This window comes from Plasmopara halstedii, assembly GCF_900000015.1.
Source record: "Plasmopara halstedii genome assembly, contig: Scaffold_2904, whole genome shotgun sequence".
NCBI lineage: Eukaryota > Oomycota > Peronosporomycetes > Peronosporales > Peronosporaceae > Plasmopara > Plasmopara halstedii.
The window spans coordinates 825,972-835,455 of NW_020189809.1; the positions used below are offsets into that span (position 1 = coordinate 825,972).

The 9,484-nt window shown below is 45.4% G+C and overlaps 5 protein-coding genes across 5 annotated transcripts; 3 read left to right on the plus strand and 2 right to left on the minus strand.

Moving 5' to 3' along the window:
• Nucleotides 1-17: 17 nt before the first annotated feature.
• On the minus strand, nt 18-642 carry PHALS_05592 (uncharacterized protein; the record flags this gene model as incomplete). The annotated part of the gene is made up of 4 exons (XM_024719161.1): nt 18-74; nt 146-226; nt 274-540; nt 598-642. The coding sequence occupies 4 exons, from the start codon at nt 640-642 to the stop codon at nt 18-20; spliced, it is 450 nt and encodes a 149-aa protein (XP_024584487.1).
• Nucleotides 643-1,434: 792 nt separating this feature from the next.
• PHALS_05593 (uncharacterized protein) lies at nt 1,435-4,419 on the plus strand (the record flags this gene model as incomplete). The annotated part of the gene is made up of 4 exons (XM_024719162.1): nt 1,435-1,496; nt 1,603-1,705; nt 1,789-2,019; nt 2,101-4,419. 4 exons carry the CDS (start codon nt 1,435-1,437, stop codon nt 4,417-4,419), a joined length of 2,715 nt encoding a protein of 904 aa, XP_024584488.1.
• Nucleotides 4,420-5,471: 1,052 nt separating this feature from the next.
• On the plus strand, nt 5,472-6,675 carry PHALS_05594 (uncharacterized protein; the record flags this gene model as incomplete). The annotated part of the gene is made up of 3 exons (XM_024719163.1): nt 5,472-6,039; nt 6,109-6,327; nt 6,389-6,675. The coding sequence occupies 3 exons, from the start codon at nt 5,472-5,474 to the stop codon at nt 6,673-6,675; spliced, it is 1,074 nt and encodes a 357-aa protein (XP_024584489.1).
• A 9-nt stretch (nt 6,676-6,684) lies between these two features.
• On the minus strand, nt 6,685-7,449 carry PHALS_05595 (uncharacterized protein; the record flags this gene model as incomplete). The annotated part of the gene is made up of 5 exons (XM_024719164.1): nt 6,685-6,747; nt 6,812-6,832; nt 6,906-7,082; nt 7,152-7,253; nt 7,315-7,449. The coding sequence occupies 5 exons, from the start codon at nt 7,447-7,449 to the stop codon at nt 6,685-6,687; spliced, it is 498 nt and encodes a 165-aa protein (XP_024584490.1).
• Nucleotides 7,450-8,584: 1,135 nt separating this feature from the next.
• PHALS_05596 (uncharacterized protein) lies at nt 8,585-8,956 on the plus strand (the record flags this gene model as incomplete). The annotated part of the gene is made up of 3 exons (XM_024719165.1): nt 8,585-8,648; nt 8,716-8,774; nt 8,852-8,956. 3 exons carry the CDS (start codon nt 8,585-8,587, stop codon nt 8,954-8,956), a joined length of 228 nt encoding a protein of 75 aa, XP_024584491.1.
• Between the last annotated feature and the right edge of the window lie 528 nt (nt 8,957-9,484).

Below are 9,484 nucleotides of genomic sequence, written 5' to 3' on the forward strand. Positions count from 1 at the left end.
GATGATCTACTCGCTGGTCAGCCATGAGGAGCTACTGGCACTTTTGCGGCATTTGATGCATGGGTCTTCGACACCTATAAATTGGCTGAGCTTGGCGTTGCTCGGATTTGGAACGTGATATCTAGTTACTAAGTCCCGGACTTACCGCTTTCCCGCCTTGGTGTACAAAGAGGTCCTGCTCAATCAATGTGGAGTCGAGACAACAAGATAGGGAAGCACGTACTACCTGTCTACTCGGACCTACTCTACAGACTTCAGCACAACGCGTTATACCTCGGCTACCGTCTTTAACATCTTCAAGGAGTCCAGTGCTTTTGTCATCACGACTGCGGTGTGTTTGAAACCGCTCCGCACCTTTTTTAGTACTGTGACTTCGCGGCTAACACCTGGAAGGATGGGCTTGCCGCCTTTCAATAGCTGTACTCGACGGGACTCGAATGGCAAACGATACTGTGGTTCAATGTCACACCTACACCTTCGGCCAAGTCCCAATACAGCTACAGTCTCTTTGTGATTTTCCACACAGTACGGATTGTCATTCTACACTGCTTATGGATGCATTGGAACGACATTCGTTTCCACGAGCTTCCAGCCAACCTGATCGACGTCCAAGCCCGCATCAAGGCAGTAGTAGCACTTCATATTGAGCGCTACTATCAAGATCTTCTTCTTTAAATGCTCAGCCACTTTGGAATTAAGCGGCGGAGTTGATGAACACTATTGGAATCTCCCAGATACAGCCACCAACTGTCCGTACAGCGCCGTCCCCACTACACCAGACAAAAGTCCCACCGTCATAACCACGGCGGGCTTATCCTGACAAGAACGGATATTGAGTTCAAGTACGTCTACGCTTACCGGTCGTCCTTCACAAATTTGACTTCACGTTACAACTTCACTTAAAGACATCTAACCTGTAAAACTTAGCGATAAAGTAGATAGAATAAGGTAGCTAATTTGCTGGATAAAAAATGCAATGAAATTTGTTTATCTTCTACTACAAAACTAAAAAATAATTTGGAGGTTAAGTCTAAGGAAAATACTACTAAAAATATATATTCATTCGTACAATAATATAACTACAAGTATTATGTGATGTTGACAGCCCACGTGTACCGTGGACCTATCCTTTACGAAGTCCATCGTCCTCATCAAAAACAGGTATTCTGGTACTTTTGAATAGTATAGTGTGCGCATATACAAAGTTAGTATATTGTACAGCTCTACGAAATAACCTCAATTTATAATGATCAGCTCGTTTAGTCAATTTGCATCACTTTATGAATTTCACACCAAACCGTTTTTCATCATTTCAACCAATGATACCGCGTATTTATTCAGGCCTATCCGAAGTGCTTGCCTCGCCTAATTAACCGCCCACTCTCAGTATTGTGATCTCTTGCCAACGTCAAGATTTCGCATCTGTGAAGCATCATGGAGGGTCAATGGCGATCCGAAATTCCCGAAGACGTACGCAAGAAGATGATTACGGAAATGTACGTCTTACCTTTATAATTGCTACCACTGGAAACAATTTGCCTTCGCCCTCTCGTCTTTTCATCACAGTCGCTAAAGAACGTTATAAATATACGCTTTATGTAGGTATCATGAGCTTGCGCGTATCTCGGGTGAGGTAGACAAGCAGAAAGTATGGGGTTCGGCCGCAAAATTTGAGTTGATGCTTTGGTCCAGCAGTCCCGATCGGGTGAGAACCCAATTTTGCTGATTTTCTGAGCCAAAATGCTGACTATTGTCTACATATCTTTGATGCCTGCTCGAATGAACAAGAACTCGTATTTGATGAAAATGCAACGAAAAATCATGAGTCTTAAGAAAAAGCCAGGCCCGAACGATATGCAACAGCAAGCTAACATGATGACTAACGCCAACAATGTCGTGACGTCTAATGCTATTAACAATGCAGCCAGTGGCTTGAACAACACACTTAATATGAACATGAACTCAGTCAATGTGAACGCAACTATGAACGCACAGCAATATCAGCAGAATCATGTGGCTGTTAGTGCAGCTATCAATAATTTTCAACAGCAAGCCCAAGTTCAAGCTCAGGCTCAGGCTCAAGCTCAAGCTCAAGCACAGCAACAGAATTCCGCTATGGCTGCCGCCACGAATGGATTGAGTAGTGTTTCGCCGGCTTTAAACCCAGCGGCGACGGCTAGTGGAAACGCTAGCAGTGCTACACCAATGACGTCCGGTACCGCGACCACAACAAGTCTGTCTAATCCTCCACAACAACAGGCGCAGCAGTGGCTGCAGCGAATACAAGTACAGTTTCAAGCTCAACAGCGACAGCTATTGCACACACAGAATCAAGAGACCCAGCAACTTCGACAACAACACATGAATCAGCAGCAACAGCTTTCCCAGCAGCATCAGCAGCAAGGAGTAGCCCCAGACATGCGACGCCAGCAGCTACAGACTCTCCAACAACAACATCAATTGGCACGTACGCGACTGCAACACTTGCACAAGAGCAAGCAACAACAATTGCAGCGCAAACAACAGCAGTATTTGATGCAGAAGCAACACCAGCTTCAACAGCAGCAACAGCAAGGAGCGCTTGCTACCGCTACTACAAATAGTGCACTATCTACGGCTATGATGGCTACTTCTCAAGCCGGAGTCGCAACTACACCGATTTTGATTTCTAATGCCACGACAGTGCAAAACACAGTGCCTCCAGTGTCAAACACACAAGGTGCAGCCGCTATTGCAGCAGCACAGCGAGGAGTAAAGCCGGATCAAATAGCAGCTGCCCATACGCAACAGGCAGCAATGCGCGAGATGCAGCGTGCGCAGAATACGTCTCAGTTGCTCTCGGATAGTACATTGAAGCACCAGCCTTCCAATGGCCCTGCAACGAACGCTACAACGCCCGCTACTACGGTTTCGACAGCAAATGTCACGACAACCTCAACGACTAGTGGCAATGACACCCAGACTTACGTCGAAAGATTGAAGGAGATGAAGCAAAAGTACTGGGATGATCTTGTGATTGTCTACCGAGAATTTGAACGCATGGTTAAGCAAAAACCGGCAAATCAGCAGCAGGAGCGCATCAATACGTTCTTGGTGAATTTGAAGCGCATTATTGCACTTTTACAGCAAGATCCATCGAAAGTTACAAGTAGCAACAAGAATGACTTGGACCGTGTGGAAGCACATATTCACAAGCAGGTGCTGCCGATTTTGGATCGATTGAAGAATAAAACGCGTGCTGCTACAGGAAATGCGCCCATAAGTGCGGTGACGCAACAAGAACAGTTAAAGAAGGCCCAGGAAGCGCAGCGGCTAGCACACCTTCAGGAGCAGCAAAAAAAGATGCAAGAACAACAGAAAGCAGAGGTTCAGCGCAAGCTTTTTGAAGAACAAAAGAAAAAAATGCAACTCGAGGCGGCAGCCGCGGCGGTCAAGAAGCAAGAAATTTTCGAACAGCAGCGCAAGCAAAAAGAAAAACAACTTCAAGCCCAGCAGGTGTTGTTGCAGCAACAACAGCGACAGCAATTGCTTGCCCAACAGCAGGCTCAGCTTAAGCAGAATCAGATGAGTGTGACAGCTCAACAGCAGTCTGCAACCTCACTTGGAGTAACGGAAGCTACAACTGCGGCTTCAATGCTGGCGACGGACAACAGTCTACCCTCAGCGTCAGTCGTTGGATCTAGCGGGTCACCTACTAGTCTTGGGTCAACTTCAGAAAGCCCAATCGATATGTCGACTTTGTCTCCTGTAGAAGCAACCAGCGTGGCATCATTGACCCCTGCGCAATACCAAACGTTTAAGCTCCCAGAGGCACGCAAACAGCAATTAACGGCGCAGCATGCCAAGTTGCGTGAACAGCAGCAAGAACTTATCATGCAACAAAGTCGAGTCAAGACGCCGTCTCACCAGGCGAAACTAGCACAGCAGGCCCAGCGTGTTGCGCAGATGATTAACAAGATCTCGCAGCAATTAGTTCAGTGCAAGTTGGCGGAGGAGTACGAGCAGTCCAAGAACATGGGAATGACTCCGATAATGCAATCAACACCGGGAGTAACCGCAACAGCGAGTGTGAAGCCAGAATGTGATACAGTGACGTCTGGTGTGACCGGCACGAGTGCTGACTTGGCCTCTGTCTCGGCCACTTCGTCACCAGGTCTGGCAGTCCCAGATGCTGGATCAGTAGTTGACGCTACAGCTGCTGGTTTGAACTCTGATGCCGCGGCATCAGGGAAAATGGACGATGGATTTAAGTCAGTGTTACCCGACATGACAGGCTTGGGTGCATCCGAGAAGCTTTTGACCGCCGTAGCTGCTTACGAAAAACACAAACCTGAAGTACTGAAGCGCGGCTCAGCGCGTTTTTCCCGCATAGCAATTGCAATCGGTGCTAAGCTTAACACATCATACGTGGTATCGTAGACTGCTTTTTTGAAATGAAAGGGTTTTAAGGGTAATCATATCAGGGAAAGTCAAGAAGCAAGAAGCACGAAGCACAAGCAGCAACAGAGGGGTCGATTTGGAAGCTTTTCTGTGTATTATCTTGAGGAAGTGCTCAAGGTGTTTATCACTTGTATTTTGGCTGTGAAGTAAATGAATGAATGGTGCTTTGTGTTAGTACGTATATTTGATCATAATGACTTGGTTTGGTCGAGTCAATACTTTTATTCACATTAAATGTGCCCATTTTCACTTTTTTGGTGACATTTGTGTTTTGATGTCACTTAATCAAAAGTTGTTTGACATGTTGGAATTTGTATTCAATGCAATACTTTGTTAGTGAGCGGACAAATATTAAACATGCCTTGATTGATATATTGCTTATTTCATTATTTACTGAAAATGGCAGTACACTGTAGAATTTGATTTTCTTATTATAAATAAAAACCTGCCAAACTACGAAGGTCCACCCTTAGAAGATGTTTCAAAGTAATGACTGTTTTGTATACTATTTAGAAAATGTTTGTCGTGATGGATGGTACGTAGCAGCTGTTCAAGGTTTCCCACATGTATCTGCGGAATAAACACTAAGTTCGTCCGCTTGTCGTCCGCCTCCAAGCGGATGAGTGCGAAGACTTGTGTATTCTACACGGCTTTATCCACTGACTCAGCTCAAGTTATGTATCGGCCGCGTGAAACAGACTCTCAGTCAAAAGCAGACACCAAAAGCACTAGAAACAAGTCGGAGTCCCCTAACGAGCTTCTGCTGTTTTTCTTTCCCTCACAATTACCTACATCTCTTCGCAGTCTACTTGTTCAACTTCACTTTTAACTAAAGATTTGGTGGCATTGGCTTTCGAAAGATCGTCATTGCCCACTCCGTTCAATTGCAGTATTCTAGTGGTCGAGTCGCGGTCGTCCACCGTCAATTCCATTGATCGGCTACAACTTCCAATCTCCTCAGTATAAGCACATCTTCTATAAGACTGTTTACTATGTCAGCAATAGTGGTCGAGCAACCCTGTGATACAACAATGACAACTCCCGATGGAACCAACTCCCCAAAGGCCCAAGATGTGCATGGAACTCCGGATCGTGCACTTAGCACAGCCTCAGGGCCCATGGAAGTGGATAGAAGTAAGTGCGAAGTAAACAACACAATTAAAGATGGTAGTGAAGTGGTTGTTAATGGAAAGGCCAAGGCTGGCGAACTGCATATGACTGCTACGTATGCGACCGTCAAGCGCGACGTGGAGAGCTCCTCTGAGACGTCAAGAAAACTTGTGGATCAAGCGAAGCGCCGACTGCAGATTCAAATACGATTTGTCGAGAATGCAAGGTTGAGAATCTTGGATGAGACTCATCCGGATATGATTGAAAGACTGCAAGGCCTTGTCGAAGAGCGTGACAAACTGTTGCGTGCGGCCAAACAGCGAAGCGACTATTTTCAGCGCGGTACCTCAGTAATCTTTGAGTATGAGTGTGACGAGGCCAATTCCGAGTACGAATTGCAATGCGAAAAGTTGCGCCAGGATATGTTGGACGAGATCCATCACGAAATGGAGATCCTTCACGACCAGCGGAAGGGTAGCCACAGTCACGGTACGAGTGGAAAAAAAAATCTTACTTTTGATGATATTTATTAAACATTTCTGCTTTTGCAACTGACAGCTCGGACAACGACTCGCAAGACACGCAGTACGCGTAATAAACCTGAATCAGATTTGGGTTTTGCCCACGATACTGCACAGAAAATAAAAAAACGCGCTGGCGGCTATGTGTTTCAACCGCTCGAAAATAAGTTAGGGCAGTTGGAAATAGACTCCGATGTGCGAGAGCTCACGACAACTTATGAAGCCACGAAGAAGCGGCGTATGGAGAGCGACACCGGTAAATGTTTCATTCTACGATTTCAAAGCTATGAACTCACAGGATATTTGGCATTTTTTAGCAGATCAGGAAGTCACATTCGTGGCCAAGTATTATCGGAATAAGTTCTTGTATCGAGATTGGATCTTTCAGGAAGGCGACGAGATTTATGTACTCAACTACTCGGCATCAAGCGAATATGCCGCAGTCATCTGTGGAATCTCATCCATGGAACTACTTGTACTGTCGGAAAAGGGCAAATTTTATCGCTTGGTCGTTATGGATCTCCGACAGGGCCGTGTCGTGCTCACTACGCTATCATCAGAGCAAGCTACTTCGCGAGACGATCTCGATGATGCAAGTCCATAGACACACCGCTCAAGAGTCGGTTATATCCTTAAACTTGTGCTTGTTCTTGGCCACTCGCCTTTTGTCTTGATTCTGTTTACCAACACGAACATGAAAATCAACATCATGGTACCATGAATTACGTCCATGAACATACGTTAGCTACACCCTTATATCTCTACTCAAGTCGCCGACTATAGTATGAGTCTTGAATTGCAACCCATAAGCTCGCTTTACTGCCTCGCCGAAACTTCTTTCGTCCGCTTGTCATCGAGGTATTTTGCTGCTGCTTCTCTCTTAAGCTCTTCCTTCGCCTGTTTATCTTCGTACACCTCAGGCACTTCGAGACCAACACGACGCGCGGATGCGTTTACAATTTCTTGTCCTGTAAGTCTTTTCTCTATGCCAGCATCTAACGCCCACAAGTACTAAATACACACACAAAATACACATATCAATCACTCGATATCATCTGGGAAGCTTAAAGATATGCGTACGCGCTGCTCCTCAACGCCCTGTAATAGCATCAAATAGTCGCAAGCCTCGGAGCGGTATGCACGCATTTTAGCGCGATCATTCTCGTGCTGTCGCGCTCGGTACTACAAGGAAATTGGTCACGAGGTCAGATTATAAAGCAGTTGATAATTGAAAAAGTGCAACCTGTGCAAGAATCTTCTGCGAAAACTTGCAATCTCGTATGGTATCCTGCGATCCACGGTTGCGTGTTAAACGCAGCAGCGAGCGCAAGGTCTTCACGACGTCCGCTTTGGAGCCAATGCGTACACCCCTCCCCATATTATGCGCAATGAATGAGTTGACAAATTATGTAGCTCACGTAACCAATATAAAGGTATAGTACATAGATACATACACATCGACAGCCATGAAAAACACATAAGAATTGCTATAAGTCAAGTAGAGTTGGTACCAGTCAGTACCAGTCAGTACGATCATAGTTTCTCCAGGGCTAATACAATGAGTTTTCATGTGCGTTAGCCTCTTTTATAAACGACCCGCTTTTTTAAGACTTGGAGTTGCTGACGACGCTCAAATATTTGCAGGTCACGTATGGACTCCTTTTGACAGCTGGGTCGTACGCGCGTCAATCGACCCGCTTCAGTCGTCTATGACTCATCAAGAAGGACAGGAGCAAGGTCAATTTGTTGTCCAGCTTTAGTACTGAAGCGATATAGGGGACATGGAGCCTTCATGAATAAGCAGCCACACGAGTACTGCAGCGGGCTGCCGTAGCTTAGCACTTGAGGAAGCGTAATTTAGATCACCGACCTTTCGTTCTATACTTAGAACAAGTATGAGCTAGCGGATCGCAATCCTCTTACTCCAATAGTAATTGTCTTACCCAAGGAAAGGCTACCTAGCCACATACCGTATTCTTGTTTGGGTGCAGTCACACCATGCACATCTTGCGTGATACACACCCCTGTTACCAGGGTACGTGTAATCCCGTTACAAGTTCGACACAGTTCTATTTAAGACCGACAGCGTGCCCGACAGGATTATTGCCGTCTATGCAGATAATTCTGTACCAAGCATGACGATGGATGCTTGTTTTTTTACTACAATAAGAAGCCTGGCGACTTTTCTGTATCCTCTGATATGTTTTCACTTGCTCTGACGTACTACTCTACAGCACACAGTCAGTCCAGCAGTAGTTTGTCGCGAGTTCTTTGTACTTTGACACAAAATTGTTTCTCGTATCAAATCATGTACACGGGCTACGCGCAACCGACCACTTTACTGTGGACACTGCTTTCAGTCATTTTCGACCTTTGGGCCCTTCGCATTCAATTCAGCTGAAGCATGCTACAAGCAAAGCGTTTTTCAATCGCCATGTGTCCTTTTGCAGAGCTTTGTTTAAAATGTGTCACGACTCCCTATCATTTGCGTAGATCGACCCCATGGAGACACGATGGCTGCTTTGTGTCCTATTGCCAGTATCAGACCTTTGTCGCGATCCGATGTGATGATTGCTGGTACACTTTTTGTCATAGACTTACGCTCTGAATGGAATTGGGGATTTCTCCGTTGCTATATAGAAAGCGTACAACAACGAGCGACCCTCCGAGATCCTGCTTGATGATCGTACCATCCACACTGAAGTAAGGATTCGTAAGAAGTTGATCGCTTAGATTTTTTGCTGATAAATCACCAGACTTGTGATCACACTCTCGCGCAGATCAATATCCGCTTTATACCAACGTTGGTTAATTTTAAGGTGCAAGCTAAGGATTTTTTAGCGATCTTCGTCGAACAGCATGATTTTCAGGCTAAAAAGGTTTGATGCAGCTCAAATACTTTATGGATCCACTGTATTTCAACATCCTCTGCATAAATTTATTAATTGGACTTGCATACCAGCCCTTGCAAATGGCAAACTGTCACATTTCTGGTATATGTTGAGACAGATATGACTGTCGGAATTGACACTCGGCAGATCAATTGCAACGAGGTTGCCATGTAGCTTCAGGGAAAGCGCTTTGACTTCGCGACCCCGCTTCACATAACGCACAGATGATAAAATTCTACGCTCCGCAGAAAGCGAAATCGTGAGCTGCTAATGTAATCGAGTACTTTGTTCTTCTTTTTCACGATGATGTACATTTTTATTCGGTGATATGTACAAATTCTTCGTGTTTCTGTTTAATTGGTTCATTTATAACTTTTTAAGCATTGCGCCACGTGAGGCATGGACCGCTCCATTACGGAACATTTCCCTTCTCATCAGTACCACTACTTCAGAGTTGCGGAATTTGTGAGTACACAATATCAGTGTGCATATCCTTGTCATGGTGTGGACCACACTGAAGCT